This window comes from Ursus maritimus, unplaced genomic scaffold (genome assembly GCF_017311325.1).
Source record: "Ursus maritimus isolate PB19 unplaced genomic scaffold, ASM1731132v1 scaffold_13, whole genome shotgun sequence".
In the NCBI taxonomy this organism is placed as follows: Eukaryota; Metazoa; Chordata; class Mammalia; order Carnivora; family Ursidae; genus Ursus; species Ursus maritimus.
This window is the reverse complement of record NW_024423675.1, coordinates 63,163,060-63,180,448: the sequence shown is the minus strand read 5'-3', so window position 1 is coordinate 63,180,448 and position 17,389 is coordinate 63,163,060. Positions and strand designations below refer to the sequence as shown.

Genomic DNA, 17,389 nt, shown 5'->3' with positions numbered 1-17,389 from the left:
CCATGGCCACGGCCGGGGGAGAGTGTGGACAGGCGGGAACCCCCACACGGGGCTGCTGGGAATGCAGGACAGTGCAGCCACTGGAAACCGTTTGGCAGGTTCTTAAACTATTGAACGTGGATTTGCCATAGGACCCAGAAGTCCCACTCCCAAGAGAGATGAAAACGTCTGTCACGCACAGACTCACATAGGAATGTGCAGAGCAGCATGATTCATCACGAACACAAAACGGAACCAGGAGCGAAGAAATAAAACGTGTGGCATCCCCGCGCACTGGCACGTTGGGCAGTACAAAGGACTACAGTCCCGACGCGCTACAACGCGGACGGACCTCACTAACGCCACGCCAGGTGAAACGTGCCGGCCACCGAAGAGCACGCTCGGGCAAGTTCTATTTAACTGGAATGCGCAGAACAGGCGCATCTAGAGCGACCGGCGGCTCAGCGGTCGCCCAAGGCCAGGGGCGGGCGTGGGGACCAACTGCAGAGGGTACGAGGCTTCGTGTGGCGGGATGTCCTCAGGCGGACTGGAAAGACGGCTGCACGCTCGCACAGCCACACGGACGACCCCTGGACTGCACGCGCCCAAGACTGTGAATCACACCACGGAAAGCTATCTGAGAGAACTGAAATCTTAACGAAATTCTGTGTCTGTATGATCCTCCCGTGATGCCAACGTTCTCTGGACGTTACGTCTTGGAGAGGATCTGGTGCCCTGCAGGGAAGGTAGGACGTCGTGCCCGAGAGATTACTCGCTCAGAGGCAGCTGCTAGGTGTCAGGAGTGAGTCTGTGAGTTCACTCAAAAAAGTTCTCAAAAAGTTCAGGGAGCTGTAACGTCAATCTTTTAAAAATTTAATAGCGAAAAGAAGCTAAAGAGCACCATCAGTGACACATACTTTGGGGCTACTTTAGAAAACTAACTGCTGAAACGCTGACATAACGACGCTTTCTTGTCAAGGCGTAGTTCAGCAGCACTTAACGCTGACCACGCACTGACACGTCTTGTTAAAGGTCAACAGCCTCCAGCACGTGGTACCAAGGCTACTACTGTCCCCCGACCGCCACTGCCCGGGGACCGTAAGAGAATCTAAAGGGGTCTCTGGCATCCATGGTGGCGGTTCCTTTAGCCCTGATGCTTTTTCAGGGAGGAGATCCTAGATCCTGCAGGGCTCCCAATCCAGGGCTCATCTCTTGCGCACTGGCGCGCACCCCTTCTGTACGGGAACACGTGAATATGAGTGACAGGCCTCGGTCTCAGATAACAGCTCTGAAGCTGATAACCAGTAAAAGACAATATAACTGAGCTTTCCTAAAATAAACCATTTATTGAAAAAAGAACCTTTTTCTTAAATTTCATTTATCAGCCTTTGCATAACAAACCTGTGGCTTGCCAACAAAAAGGTAAGGTTTCACAGTCAGTGCACTCGACAAACAAGAGTTTAACAAGGCCCAGGACACCTGATAACACTACAACTGCTTTTGAACCCAGGAAGGTCAAAATACTACACTGATGTCACGGTTCTCAGTCACACGAGAAACAGGTGACAGAGGCGATGGTCCGTGTACAGTAGTAATGGCACTTAACATGCAGCTTCTTTACCTCGTGGACACCGTCACTCGGAAGGGCCCCGTGCCACGTCAAACAGGAGCAGCAGGAGAAGTGACGCTTGTCACCTGTGCAGTCTTCAGTCTTGGAAGGTTAAAAAGGCTTATACTGTTTCTCAGCACAGTCTTTATGTAAATATTACATACAGTAGTGATTACGAGAATTCTCTGAGCACACACACTACCAGGCCGCAGACCGATTAGCTTCATTCTTCATCTGTGCAGACCTGCAAGAGAGGCGGGAGAGAGCTGAAGCCAGTCCGCGGCAGGCATGCGACTTACAGGTAAGTCACGCCGCTGCCACCGCCGCCACTGCCACCTCAAGGACCCCCGCTTGCAGCAAGCCAGGAGGGGAGGCTCAACTCATGTAGCCAGTGACGTCTGCCAACCGGCCACCGAGAGTGCTTTTCAGAATGTATCTGTACAAATCGAGTTCATAGTGTCTCAACAAAGAGATGAGTGTTTTTAATCACGAATCCCGAATATCTACACAGCAAATCCAGCTACTTGTTCCTTCATTCCACCCACCCTGCTCTCCTGCACCTTCCCTCCCTCCATCAGGGGCTCCCCTGCAGGGCCCTTTCAGCATTGTTTTCCCCAGAGTTCCATTCTCACCACATTTCTCCTCAAAATCCTCTCCCAGCAATGTTCTGTCTCCTGGATCTGCATCCGAGCCCATTCAATCCCAGGCGTGAGCCCACATTACCTGCACGCCCGTCTGAAGTCCCTGAGCAGACGTTCCAAACACCTCAACCATCATCTACCGGAGAGGAATCCACCGCCGCCCTGACCTGACCCTCAGCCAACTGCCTCTGCACCCCTCCTGGCCGACGGGATCTCTAACCTGGGGACCCGAGCCGGGGCCTGGGAGCCGTCCTAGACCCCTCCCCTTACTCGCCTTTCTCATCCCATCAGCTATTCAGTCGTGGCCATTTTAACCCCTAAATATCGCTGATAACTCGCCCCTGACCTCCCATGCCCGGCCCAGCAGCTGTATAAGAAACATCGTAACTACTCTGTCTCCAGAAGAATCATTCTAAAACACCATTTAATCATCTCGTGCTATCATAAACTGAACTCCTGGGGCTCCTGTTCACTTTCGCAGCCTAACCTTTGGCCATTTTCCACATCCTGTGACCCATCTAGACACAGCTCCTCGACTGTCTTACCCTCGTTAGCCTGCCGTACCCCCACCTCCCTGCCCCGCCTCCCCACACCCTCCCAAACACTCAGGCATCTCATTCCAGAGGAAGCAACGACAGCTGAGATTGCCTGGCTGGATGAAACCGCCCTTCTCAGTGACGTGACAGCATGGCATATACACCCTCATCCCAGGTCGGAACACACTGCTTCGTCACTACTGAGCCTGTCCTCAAGGAGACTACACACTCAGGAGTAGAAACTATGTCTTTCACCAAGTCCCATTTAAAATTCCATGTTAACAGTCCCAAGTGTACCATAAACACACCAGGATGGATCAAGCAGAGAAACGCAACAAGCATTCTCTGGAAAAAAAAAGACATACGAAATTCCCTGGCATACTATATTTAGCTCCTTTCCACTTCACGTATATACAGATCTAGACATTCTATATCTAAGTTTCCAAATTTCCTTCAGTGCCAGATACAAACAGAACTCAAACATTACAACATGAGAAGGACTGTATGGCGATCTACCCAACCTTGACGAAGGAATGGTCGAGGAGCTGGCTGGCTGTCCACCTCATCCTGGGCTCACTTTCAAGGCAGTGAGAAAGGAAGTCCTTTCCTTCCGGGCTTAATCTTTCAGGGATCGGTGGCTTGTGCCCCATTCCCACTTTATACATAATCTGAAAGTTGTGTTCATATTCATGCCAAGGCCTCTAAAAAAAAGCAAAAAAAAAGCAGGTTTAATAATACTACATGGCCATAAAAATGAAACTGCCCAATCTTTTCAGGCATCTCAATGTTAATAAATATCCAGAGGCCAGCAAGCTTTTACTCATAGGGCCAGTCAGTAAGTATTTTAGGCTTGTGGGCCACATGACCTCTGCTACAGCGCCTCAATTCTCCTACTGTGGCCTGAAGCAGCCACAGAAGATACACAAATGAATCGGTGCGACTGAGTGCCAGTAAAACCTTATTTACAAAACCAGCTGTTCAGCACAGTCTGCCTATCCCATCTGGATGTTCCATTAGTCCAGCATTATCTAGAAGCCACCATCGTGCAAATAAAAAATGCAACATATAAAATAACACAAAAATGTCAACAAAACAAAACTCAACAGTTCTCTCGTAGGGACATCACTACACCACCCTGCTGAATAATGAACGTCAAATTCTAATAGTGTGAAGCTCTGGTGATTTTTTACATCATAAAGGATAAAATGCTATTTTGTTCACAGACACAGGGGATACTACATTTTCCCACTAGTAACCCCTGAGAGGTTTCTAACACTTTCTGCTTTATAAACGATGCCACTCCACACACGACGGTCCCTTTATACGTCTGTACAGTTGTTCATTAGCAGTATTTTCATCAGAAGGTACATTTTTAGAACTTCCAGATACACGATCGCACAGAACAGTCTCACTGCCCTCAACACCCTTGTGTCTATCTAGCCATCCTTCCCTCCCGCTCCCGGAGCCGCTGGTGCCCACCGATCCTCCTCCTGCCTCCCCCTGCGTCGCCCGAACGTCATGAGCTTGGAATCACCGCGTGTATGTGGTGCTTCCAGATCAGCTCCTTTCTCGTCGGCAGCACGCTCTTGTGGTTCCTCCGAGTCGTCCTCTGGGCTGGACGGCTCATTTCTCGTCATTGCTGCATAATAACCCGCTGTCTGGATCAGCAGTCCGCTCATCCGGTCCCTTCCTCGGTTGCCTCCAAGTCTGGCAATCGTGAGTCACGCTGCACTCACACGCTAGTGTTTGCGTGGACAGAGGTTTCTGGTTTCCCGTTTCTTTCTGCAGTTCCTCGCTTCTCCATGTTTTCACTTGAGCTTCCTACTTTTTTTATTCACTTGCCTAAGCGCTAAGTCAAAAATCTTACAAATATTTGGTTCTTCCTAGTTTGTCACTTGTCTTCACATTACTGTATCTTTTGACAGGTCGCATCTTTTATATTTAGTCACGTTCTCTAGTTAGCAGAAAACGTATCCGTGGTATTTATCATAGCTAATAAAACCACAGTTACAGCTCTGTTCATGTGAAGTGCCCTCCAGGAGTTTCTCCTCCAGGTGTGGGCTCTGCTTACCTTGCCGGTCACCATCTCTATGACGACGCAGCCCAGACTCCAGATGTCCGCCGCACGCCCATGGCCTTCTCCTTTTGCGCGAGTGATGACTTCAGGAGCCATGTATGCTTTAAAAGTCACAGATACGGTGGTAGGAATGGGTTTTAAAACAGCACGCCACAGTCAGAGAGCCAAGCAAAAAATTAATATCGTGTAATACTCCACATAAATGAAACTAATTTGTTGCGGGGGCAGAGTGGATATTCTCCGAGTTACATAATAGGAAACACTGAAACTAACAGACATTTCAAGTCAATTTTCTGAATGGAGAATTTTTGAATGGCAAATTATTATCTAAAGGACAATTTTTGAATGGTAGATCTTCAGATAAGCTGTATTCACAATAAAATATGAAATTTAATGTGCAAAAGAAGACATAAAATTTCATGACACTGAACAATCAAAACAAATAATCACCACAAGACACGTCCCTTTTTAAAGGGACAACGAAGCAGACTGGTGGGGAGCCTGCCAGTGGGCCTGGCTGCCCGGGTAGCACATTCCATGTGGTGAGATATTACTGACTTCTGAGTATGCCTACCCACTCTTTTTCCTGTACAAGGGCCAAGAATCCTCCAAACTTCCTGCTTCCTTTAGAGAGACATGAACTGTCACAGGTGTTGGGCAATAAAAGAGTTATGTTCTTTAAAAAAAAAACCAACCCATACTGTTGTATTTAAAATACTGCTGTGTTTTGACTAGAATGGTTTTAATAAAGCCCATGTGAACAACAAAGGAAGTTTTTCTGGGAAGAAACAGAGGACGCTCCTCCCTCCTTTTACTTTGGGGGGAGAGGCGAATTTGTTGGCAGGTGGATGCCCAGGGGCCCGTGCTCTGAAGCCTCCCTCCTCCCTGATCCGCGCTGACAACAGAAGCGATGGGAAACCCAGCCAGCAAGCGCACGGCAATGGGTCACCTCGGCAAAGACAAATCAAGCCGGTCCCCACCTGCTGTCCCCAGCGTGCTGTTCACTTCGCCCGGCATGGTCTGCGCGTTGTTCTTAAGCTTTACTGAGCATCCGAAATCCCCCAGCTTGATGAGCCCCGAGGAGGTGAGGAAGATGTTGGCACCTAACAACAAACAAGCACTCGTCAGGCTCGGCAGCGCGGAGCGCATTTTCAGCACTCAGGCCACGGCCTGCTAAGAGCCAATTAAACCAGTGCTCAGAATGATCCCCGGCAGCAGAGCACTACGGTAGACGGGCAGGCGGGGAGGCAACAAGGCTGGTGGATGCTGGGGATTCAGGGGGAGCCACGGGAGGGAGGACGGACGATCCTCACGCTCAGACCAAAGCAGGTCTGGTGTGATCTGGCCCCGCCCCGGGTCTTGCAGCTGGTCGGAAGCCAGCCGACTGTAGAGTGCACGTGTCTAGGCTGGCCTCGGACTGTGTGACAGAGTGGAATCCTTCGGTCTAGGGCCCATCAGAGACAAATAATTTGTCACTTTAATTACCCCCAGACTCCCCAAATACAAAGGTCAGGGGCAAATGCCAGAGGGACAATTGTGAGACGAGCATGACTATTCCCCTCATGCAAGAGAAAAGCACTTCAAATCCATCAGCATGACTGAGTCAGTCGTTAGCAGAATTCTACGCGGGAGGAGGTTGGTGGAAATAAACCTTGTCTCCCAAAACACCGTCTACACTGGCATCTCAGATTCCCTGCCACTTTACACATCCACCCTGTTCACATGGAAATACATCAGAGTCCTGACACGCAGATAAGATGCTCTGATGGTGAACGTCTAGGAAATACACAAGGTTGGCTAAATCAGCCGACAAAAAGACGCAATTTCATTCTTGGGGAAACAGACCGCACTGAGAACTGTGTACGCAGACAGAACAGACTTGTCTGCTCACGGATGGGGACGTGTGTTCTACGCGGTCTCTCAATACTGGGCTCTTTATGGAAGCATATTCACAGTAAAGGTACTTCTTTCTAGAGAAATGACGTGTGGGAGTAGGATCGAGTGTCCTGGCGGCACCTATTATGTGGAGGGCACGCAGTCTGGTCTCCATGGCAGCCAGGTGAGTGTGAGGATTACCTTTGATGTCACGGTGAACTATGCCATGCTCATGGAGGACATTGATTGCAATGGTGATCTGCTTTGAATACAGCCTAATGACATGTTCCTGAAGTCCCAGCCTTGACACCTCTTCTAACGTCCCCTCGTCACAGTACTCCATGAAGATGTACATTTCTTCCTGTGGGAGGAATAAGATGCAGCCTGTGTTTACAGGTACACCAAGTAAAGAATCTGGAAAACGTCACAGGTCATGCCCCAAAGGACTTCTTTCTAATGGTATGCTACACTCGTCATCCTCAACACTGAATTTGTCTGAGAACAGTCATTTCTCACTCCTACACAGAGGTGTCTGTCTGCCTCCTGTCTGGAATTATACAGCTAGTCGGGATAAGAGTGTCTTCTCCAAATCACAGGTGATAAGTTCTCTATAATCCTCTGCAATTAAGGCTGCTATATAATCTCAGACAGGGACCAACAGGACTGTCCCTATAAATGTATTATTAAGTACTGAAACACATCCTTTTCAGATATGAATTTATTTGGGAAAACATTAAAGATCACCACTACTCAACTTCCCCTGGAAGTTCAGACTCCACCGAGATGCTCCAAGTTATCCTCTTTCCCTCCAAGGGTTTACTTCTAAACACAAGGGGGGAAATGAATTTGAAGTTTTAACTTTTGCATTTCACAACGGTTCCTTAAATACACGTAAAAGAAAAATCAGCATGATCAGTGAAAAATGGGGGGAAAAAAGTAACGCGCTGTGTAAGGGGCATTTTAGAAGAATCTTCTGATCAGCAGGATGGGTTTCAGTGCTTTATAATGTCGGGTTAACGACTACAGTCTACAACTTACATTTTAGGAAGAACTCCTCTAGTTTCAGAGAGAAGGCAGAAATGGTGTAACTCATGGAGATTTCCTGATAATTAGGCAAAGTTACTGTGCTCTGAAATGAGAAGACCTGCGATGTAGAACAGGACTCCGACTGTGCCCTTAACTGATTCCTCACACAAAACCGCGTGACCAAAGTTGGCTTACTCTATGTAGCTCCACACCAAAATACCGAACCAGATTGGGGTGTTTGATGCCCTCAAAGATTTTCAATTCGTCTGCAGTTTCCTTGATAGTTTTATGGTCATTAGGTTGAAATCGAATCTGTAAAGAGAAAACCGTTGGTCAGCGCTGGTCCTGTCACAAACCAGGAACAAGACACCTTTAACCACGAGGGCCTCCGCGGACACCTGCACCATCCAGACTCACGGGACTATGGTCAGTGTGTCTGTGACTTGACTTCGAGTCTTTCTTTGCCTTGTCATTCCAAGTGAATTAAACATGCCTGCTTTAGAATATTTGGTGAGAGAACAGCTAATGGGATCATTTTCATAACTGCAAACTGAATTCACAAGAACATCAGCATTCAGTAAGTGATCACAAGTGTATAGGTTCTGGGAAGATAAAAAGATGTGAGACGATTGTGCCCTTAAGAAGTTTACAAAGGGGCACCCGCACCCCAATGTTTACAGTAGCAATGTCCACAACAGCCAAGTTATAGAAAGAGCCCAGATGTCCATCGACAGACAAATGGAAAAAGAAGATACGGTATATATACAATGGAGTATTACTCAGCCACCAAAAAACAATGAAATCTTTCCATTTGCAATGATGTGGATGGAAACAGAAGGTATTATGCTAAGTGAAATATGTCAGTCAGAGAAAGACAATTACCGTATGATCTCACTCATGTGTGGAACTTAAGAAACAAAACAGAATCACAGGGGAAGAGAGGAAAAAATAAAGATGAAATCGGAGAGAGAGACAAACCATAAGAGACTCTTAATCACAGGAAACAAACTAAGGGTTGCTAGAGGGGAGGACAGTGGGTGGATGGGATAACTTGATGATGGACATTAAGGAGGGCACGTGATGTAATGGGCACTGAGTGTTATATAAGACTGATGAATCACTAACCTCTACCTCTGAAACTAATACATTATATGTTAATTAATTGAATTTAAATTTAAAAAATAAGTTTAGAACAGGGGGCGCCTGGGTGGCTCAGTCAGCTAAGCGTCTGCCTTTGACTCAGGTCATGATCCCAGGGTCGTGGAATCAAGCCTGACATCGGGCTCCCTGCTCAGTGGGTAGTCTGCTTCTCCCTCTCTCTCTCCCCCCATTCATGCTCTTTCCATCTCTCTCAAATAAATAAATAAAATCTCTTTTGGGCAGAGGGAAAGGGAGAAGCAGGCTCCCCACTAAGCAGAGAGCCTAATGCAGGATCCCACACCCTGGGATCACGACCTGAGTTGAAGGCAGATGTTTAACTGCCTGACTGAGCCACCGAGGTGTCCTAAATAAAATCTTAAAAAAAACAAAGGAGATGTTTACGACCCAGCAGGAACAAGGTGACAGAGGCAGTGCCGGTGAGTGTCTTCCCATGCAGAGAAGACACGAAACACTTCAGGAGCTGGGGGGTAGGGCCATAGCAGCTCCGGCCTCTTCCCCCACAGGCTCGTCTGCCCCTCGAGTCCCAGAGTGTCTCCTCATGAGCAACAACGGTATCTGCTTCCCTGACGGGCCTCGTCAGGTTTCCCCTGCTCTCCCCCATCCTACCTCCAGCTATTGAAATGCCGCTCATTTCTGAAGCTGATCACAAGTGGCATTTTCTCCCCTAACTCCCTGGGAAGACGCTGTTACCACCATCCTTTCAGCCTTCAGCTAACTGTGCTCCTCCCTCTGTATGGCACTTAGCACACCCACGTGGCGGCAGAATCATCTGTGCGCCTGGTCTGAGTGACCTCACGGGCATCGGACACTCTGCTACTCCGTCGTCTCAGGGCACCTGCCTAGACGACCCAACATGGAGGCACCTAAGCTAGCTCTCGGCGCTAAGAAGAGCCTTGAAAACAAGCGTGTTCACCAGATCTCTGCCACACAGAGGCTTCAAACCAAAAGGCCTCCCACAAGGCCAGAGCACTCACCTCCTTCATAGCCATCAACTCGCCGGTGTCGACACTAATACAGGTGTAGACCTTCCCATACTGCCCCTCCCCTGTGAACAGAACAAACATACTACTCTCAGTCACCAAAGCGAGGCCACTTTACATCACTCAGATGTATAGTAATCTTTCCCAATTCTGGATCTATATTTATATAATCTACAATTATCTACTATAGCAAGACCCAAAATGTTTCTGAATGTTCCCCAATGACCGAAGGCAATCTCTTGGCTGTGCCTTTCCTGTAAATATCTAGAGTAGAAGTGACTTTGGCAAACCCCAGAAGGGGCATGAAAGTGCACACTTCTGAGCCCTCACGGCCTCAAGGAGGTCAGGGCCGGGGGTGAAGAGTAAGCCGGGCCACCGTCTAACTGTGCCTCATCACTGCACAGCCAGCGGGGTGTGGGAGGGGATATTCTACCAACACATCTTTGGGGGCATTAAGTGAAGGGGATACATGGCTAAGACTGATAACGAGAACTGATAAAATCTATAAAGCACTTGATTTTTTTCAGTGTTTTCTGCCCTGATAGCTCTACAGAATGTTGAGGGTTTCCTGGGGGCTCACAGAGTCCTATTATTACACCTGCATTGGCCTCTTCAGACCTAAACACTCCCGGAGACATGCACTTAAAAGACGGAAGGATCTGAAACGCGGTCAGATTCCTTCTGTCACAGGATCCACCAGCACTTATTTAACAAGAGGCGTTTCACCTGGAAATGAGTTAACAGGCAATGTTTTAGGAAAGACTGTCTCTATTTGTACCCAGTCTCTCTTCAATAATGTGCTGGAAGGAGTAAGGTCCTAAAAACATTAACTGGAACTAATGGGTAAAATTTATGTAGTTCTGCACTGGCAACTGCTGGAGTTACTGAGCAGAACGATTCAATTTAGTGAAACATTAAAAAAAAATCTTCCTAAAATCTCCTCTTATACTGCTCTTAGAACACATCTTATAGACACATTATTTATACAAACTAAAAAACAGAACCCTCTGCAAAAGATATGCCATGTCTGTAAGAGAAAAGGACCAATTATATGATTTAACCTAAAGACGTGTAACTATTGCCATTTCCAACAGAGGTTCCTCAATTTCCTTACCAATTTTGTTTCCTCTTTGCCACTTGAAGGTCACCTTCCTCAAGCCTACGTGCATAACGTTATCGTAAGATTTAGGGGTATCACAAACTTGACCAATGATATTCTTTCTCCTCATTTCTCGATACCTCTTTTCTTCAAACAATCGGACTGACTTCTGGATAGCTTCTATGGGTCCTTGTTTGGAAGCGCTGTCTGCAGGGAGAATCACAAACTCAGTAGTTCCAGTCACTAGCAGCGAGTCAATGTCCAGCAAATAAGAATAGAGACAGAGCAATACACATGAGCACTCCAGCATGGCAAGGCTTATCAGCCTCTAGTCACCCAGCAGGTGCACTCAAGTCATTCCAGTCCAAGAGCTCCAGGTGCCACCCACTGCACAGACACACACATGGAACACAGGCTAGTCAGGTGGAGCTGATGACCTAGTCCCCCCAGACTGCGGCTCAGACAGACACTGCAGTGACTTCCCACTTGCCTCCAGTCTCTCCTGTCTCCAGTCCACTCTTGTTGGCCAGGATTGTCTAACAGGTAAAATCTGATCATGTTCCTTTCCTACTTAAATTTATTTCATGGTTCTCAACAACCCGTTTACCAAAAATCTAAGCCCTTCACAGGGGATTCACGGCCCTGCAGAATTTGGACCCGGTTTATCTTTCCCAGTTCACTTTTGTCAGTATTCTCCTTCTCTTCTCCTATCACAGGCCCCAGACGAACCAAACTGAACAGACTCATAGACTACTCCAAGCCATTTCTCACTTCGAGCTTTTTCCTGCCTATGCTGTCTTCCCACGCCGTGCCTGGCGGGTACATCTCACGCGTCCCCACTCCGCTGAGATAACCACACCTACTCTCGGAAGCCATCTCAACAAGAAGGGAATTAAGTTGTCCCTTCTCTGGAAAGAGTGCAGAGCAAAGGCTCTGGAACCAGAATGCCCGGGTAAAGTCCTGGCTTCACCATTTTCCAGGTGTTTGACCATGGGCAAGTTACCGGACTTCTTCACATATCAAATTCCTAATCTGTGAAATGAGGGTAATAAGACCTCACGCACAAGCGCTACTGTACTTAGTGAAATCACACGTGTGAAGCGCTGAGCCCTGTGCCCAGGACACAGCAATACTCAGTAAGATTTAGCTACTGCTGCTACTATTCCTTACCTTCTCAGGCTCCACATCTCCAGTTCCCCAACTTATTTTATCATGACTTACAGTAAAAAATAACTTTTAGACACACAGAGATCTAAACAACAGTTTCATAAAACAGTATTACTCTTACCACATGTGATTCAGACTCTATCCTATTTTTTTCTAATGCTGACTTTACAACCCACCATTGGGTCACACGTGTCATGTGAAAAGCACAGTTTCGGACATGTCCCCATTACATACTCCTCATTCTGTATCCTTGCTATTTAAGAGTGTGAATTCTCTGGCCAACAAAGAGATCACGGAGGACAAGGATGGCTGTGAGGTTAATTTGAGAAAAGAAATTCCCCAAGGTGTATAATGTTCTAATTGTAGTTTCTTACTACAACCATTTCTTAAAAACATGAATCGCTGTTTTCTTTACCTCAATATATGACACATCAGGTCTCCTGGGCACTGAACAAGATTTCACAGCTATGAGGCCACGGACTCCACTGTCAAATATTTCTGGGAAAGGTTTTCTTTTTTTAAACAGTAAAAATTTCTCAGCATTTCTCCATCTTTGTTAGTGTGAACTGTAACTATCCCGAGAGTTCCCAAGTTCTCTTGACCACAGAGTGTTTGTTTTGAAAATTATCACAAAGACCTGGCATGCATGGGAACTACTGGTGACGTGAGAGCCACTGGACAGACTCTCTTCCCTGTCACCCAGGCTCCAGCCCATGGATCTCCCTGCCCTAAACCCTCCGTGAACACCTCGCCTGCCCCAGGCCTGGCAGTCATTTCTCGACTTCATTCCTTTTTTGAAAATCCCACCTTAGTCTGGTATCTGACACTGTATGATTCTAATGATATACTAACCCATCTTCCCATTTCCTCCCCACTCCGGGCTAGCAGCTTCCTCCACTCTGGGGTCTTCTGAGCTCCTCCTCCCCACTACCCAAACACACCAGGTGCCCAACAGGCTACAGGGCTGCCCGCCATCTCTGGGGAAGGCCTTAATCACTTAGCTGTCACTGAAGACTGGCCATGGTCTAACTTCCCCCAACCCCTTCAAGTACACCTCCATTTACAACTACACAGTCACTGGGCCTTCCTCCAGATGTGTTTTTATTCTGTACTTTTCCTCTAGGCTTGATGCAGACCAGTTTTTCCTTCAAGAGTCAACTCAAGTCTCACTCCTCCATGAAATCCCCCGAATAGTCTAGGCTTTGGGGGACAACATACTTCCAAGGGGTGATGGTCGGTAAGAGCACCGGACTTGGAGACAGAAGCAGTGTGTGCTGGTCCCTGCTCTGTCAGTTATCACCTGGCCAAACTATTTGGCTTCTCAAAAACATTATCATACAGCACAAGACATGAATAGTTCTTCATTTCACAAATAGTAATTATATTCCTACCACGTACAAAGAAGTAAGCTAAGGGCCCACCCAAGGTGACATACAGAATTAAGCACCACAACTGCTTGAAGAATACAAAGATGAATGAAACATGTTCCAGATCAAAGGAGCTTATAATTTATTATAAAAAATAGGAAATGCATACAAACAGTACACATAGGAAGTAATGTCACAGGTATAAAAAAGAGCACAAAATATTAATGTAGAAGGACTAATAATTCAAAAGCTAAAGCGTATTTTTGCTGAAACTCCTCACTTTATGCTTAAACATTTTAAGTTCAACATTCTCTCTCTTACCCTTCGTCTGGCTGATAAGTGTCCGAAGTTCCCAGCTTCTTCGAGCTGACCCACTTGAATCACCTTTTGGATATGCTGGTTCTGCAAGAAGTATGTTTTGCACACAAATTAAGATTTATGGAACAGATATGCTTGTGTAATCGAGAGCCAAGACTGAAATGGTGCACGGCAATGATTAGTTACCGTCAACCTGTCCTTTCTGGTAATTAATTTCTATTTGACATGAGTGTGAGAAGCTGTCTTGACAATCAATTCTAGAAAACTATACCAAACCAAGAAATTGTCAAGGGCATTACATGATTTTAACTACATAAATTTTCCACAAATAAGCCAAGAGAATACTGAGCAGAAATTAGATTCTCTGGGGTCCCCACTCAAGAGGCCCGGCATTATAATAAAGCCTCAGTGTATCATTAACAAACCGAGGGCAGGTTTGTATTTTTAAAGAAAATAAGAGCGTTTGGCAATTAAAGTATTAGAAATAATAATTTTTTTTAGAAAAGCAGCAAAAGTAGACATAGAAAATACAAGTACAGCTAAAAAGGCATAAAGAGCCAACATGCTAAACATCAAACGTTCTCTGGGAACTCTGTTATCTCTTTCTCACTCTTCATTTCTTTCTAAGGCATAAACCATGGAAACTGGTAAACTGAGGCAGAGGATTCAGCTGGTCGAGACCAGAGTCTGCGGCTCACGCACTCACCGTCACGCTCCTCAGTGGGGCTTGAGTGGCGGCTCAGGGACCGAAACTGTAACTCGGCGGCTATGGAGGCCAACCGGTCATTCTCAGGGACGCTGGAACCCCTGTTTCGAGATTTTTAAAAAATTGAACTGTCAATTCAATGGAACTCAAAATGAAAGATCTATGAGATTCTTCTAGAGCAGTAATTCTCAACTAGGGGTAATTTTGCCCGCTGGGGACACCTGGCATCTAGTAAGTACAGGATAACGCAAAGGACAGCCCCCAAATAATTATGCACCCAAAGTGAACAGCACTGCTACTGAGAAACCCTTCTCTGGAACTGGGAAGGACTGTCAGATTTTTATCCTCCACTGCTGACACATGAGAACCTGACTGCGTAACAGTCTGTTTTAAGTTAAAAACAACAAAAGTACAAACAAAACAGGATTTATTCAAGTGTTACTGACATGTGTGGAAAGTTCCACCATTTAAGCCCAGGATGGATAAAAATTATTAGCCAAACAGGCTAATATTTAAAATTCTGATCATATTATGTATTGATGTACTTAATTATATTTAAAGTGTTAAAATTATTACATGATTCAAAAGATTTCAAATCTCTTAATAAGAAAATGGAAGGGAAGACTTAATGATTCTTCAAGCAGTCGCCAAGCAAAGGTGCAGAAGAGCGGGAAGCTTAGCACGGAAAGAACAAAGTTAATTTGCTGCTTTTCCAGAATAAAGTTAAGGGTGTTTAGAAACCCAGAATGAATCCATACTGTAAAATCCAGAATTAAATAAGGGAAGTGTTAATTATAATTCTAGTAATCCAAGATAAGTACGGCCTGAGTTTATTAACAAGTTTCGCGTGTACCGTGTGTATGAGCAATACTATGAAGTATGGTAGCATTTATGCTCTTTTCCATCAAATGCTGAATAGACTTAAGGTGACAGGGTTCTACTGAACAGATGTTCACAAATTATGAAGCATGCAAGGCTTTTTTACTTCCCTAAACTCTCAAATCCAGCATAATACGTGTTAAGTCTGAAGAGAGGGGGACATCCTCTATTGCCATGGAGTTCATCAAAAAGTCTTGACGCCATTTCACGGAAAAATCACGGATGTTGAAGTGAAGAGACACATGACTCCTAAAGCCATGCCAAAGACTGTGGTGCCGAGAGGCCACTCAACACCTCTATTTTCCTGATTTCCTGGAGATGAAAAAGCCAATTTCACATCCTCAGAGATTTTTGCTAGGGTAAAAGGCAAAAAATATACTTAAAGGAAATAGCGTGCTGGTGAATGTTTAACTACTAGTCGTGGAGCTCCACAATTTCTGTGGTGTAACAACCGGCTTGCAAAATTCCTGAAAAACTAACAATCAGTCTCGCAAAGCAGTAAGAGCTGGCTCCAACAAGCAGAACACTGTAGAAAAGTTTTATGAACTCTGGTAAGATCACTGAAGCCCAGATTATTTCCTAAGTCAAACCAAATCAAATTAAAACATTCCCAGGATGCTGTGGGGCACAGTAAGACTCACAGGGCTGACAGGTCTCTAGGATAGGAAGGGCCGCACACCGAGAGGCAGGGGCCTTCCTGCTGATGCTGCAAGTCCTGGCATCACTCGGCTGCCCCCACAGCACAGTCACAAACCCCGGGCTGGACCGGGTACATGCCAGCCGCCGTGGGGTCTGCAGCACAGGTCCACCAAAAAGGGGCTGAGGCCCAAGGTTACACTGACCAGGAGCCGGGCTCGAACGCAGGAGTGAAGCAAACACCGTTGGCTAAGCACATCTCCACCCGGACTTGCCGTCCTCTGCCACGGTCACATACGCACCACCGGAAAGTCAAGAGAACTGGATTCCTTTATGGAAAATGGCCTTCAAGATGGCACACCACGATGGTGGTAAAATTTCTCTGTGTTAAGAATCATCCTTAAGATGAAGAATACTTATGAAATGCTACTCACAACAGACTGAAGACAACGTCCACAAAGCCGAAGACTAAATGCACATGAAGGCTGACCAAACATACTTCATTTTTATACTAAAATATGCTTAACGTACCACACCTCCAACTCACAAATGACTTAAGCCACAGTTCATGAAACTCGAAAAAAGGGGGGGCATTTCTTCCTTTTCTAGTTTTGCAGGAATGGCGTGCAAACGTGGACGCAGCAGGTCACGGTGAAGTGCTCTCCTCCACCGAGTCTACACGTGAGGGCAAGTGGCTTCCCTTCGCCCTGAGTTATACTTACAAAAGGGTACTTTCAGCGCCTACCTCAGGGACGGGACAGCATATGTGGAAACGCTTGCCATGAAATGCTCTCAGCATAAAAATGAAGAAGGTAAATGGGAATCTGTCTCCTGGTAACTGTTAATCGTTTGGGTTGGCAGCTTAAGCTGTAAAACACGTTGACTTTTTTTAGGTTATAGATGTTTATCACTACAAATCAGGAACATTTGTTACTTTAATGGATGAGAAGAATGGAAATGTTTGTAGAAATTTCAGACTGTCATAAAGTAAGTCTAAAAACATTTTAGTGTGTTTTCAATCCTAAAGCTCCATCTTTAGGCCAACAACGTACTTCTTCTTTGGAGCAACATACAGGGCACTGAGTTCCTTCCCAGTTTCATCTTTTTTTATCAGATTATCCTCAACCCATAAAGTTTTATTTGCCTCTATCTCCCTCTTTAATTGGAAGATGAGAAGAGTGACAGTGAAACTGGCTAATTTCATCTCCAGGAAATCAGGAAAATAGAGGTGTTGAGTGACTTCTCGGCACCACAGTCTTTGGCATGGCTAAGGGGAGACTTAAGAGTGACCGAATGTCCTTTCTCCATTAAGTATACGAGACCTTGATGAAAT

The 17,389-nt window shown here is 46.1% G+C and overlaps 1 protein-coding gene across 5 annotated transcripts in view; it reads right to left on the bottom strand.

The window, feature by feature from the left end:
- Positions 1-1,300: 1,300 nt before the first annotated feature.
- Positions 1,301-17,389, bottom strand: part of MAP3K4 (mitogen-activated protein kinase kinase kinase 4) — a 109,799-nt gene continuing 93,710 nt past the window's right edge. For 4 of the 5 annotated variants that reach the window (XM_040628028.1, XM_040628029.1, XM_040628031.1 and 1 more), the window contains 10 exons: positions 14,542-14,642; positions 13,839-13,919; positions 10,999-11,190; positions 9,879-9,949; positions 7,939-8,055; positions 6,919-7,078; positions 5,823-5,945; positions 4,837-4,943; positions 3,287-3,466; positions 1,301-1,832 (listed from right to left, as the gene is read on the bottom strand). In XM_040628028.1, the coding sequence (XP_040483962.1) occupies positions 1,812-1,832; positions 3,287-3,466; positions 4,837-4,943; positions 5,823-5,945; positions 6,919-7,078; positions 7,939-8,055; positions 9,879-9,949; positions 10,999-11,190; positions 13,839-13,919; positions 14,542-14,642 (1,153 nt within the window). In that variant the 3' untranslated portion in view covers positions 1,301-1,811. Of the gene's footprint in view, positions 1,833-3,286; positions 3,467-4,836; positions 4,944-5,822; positions 5,946-6,918; positions 7,079-7,755; positions 7,847-7,938; positions 8,056-9,878; positions 9,950-10,998; positions 11,191-13,838; positions 13,920-14,541; positions 14,643-17,389 lie in introns of those variants that run through there. The other variant, XM_040628033.1, reaches the window with a different exon arrangement.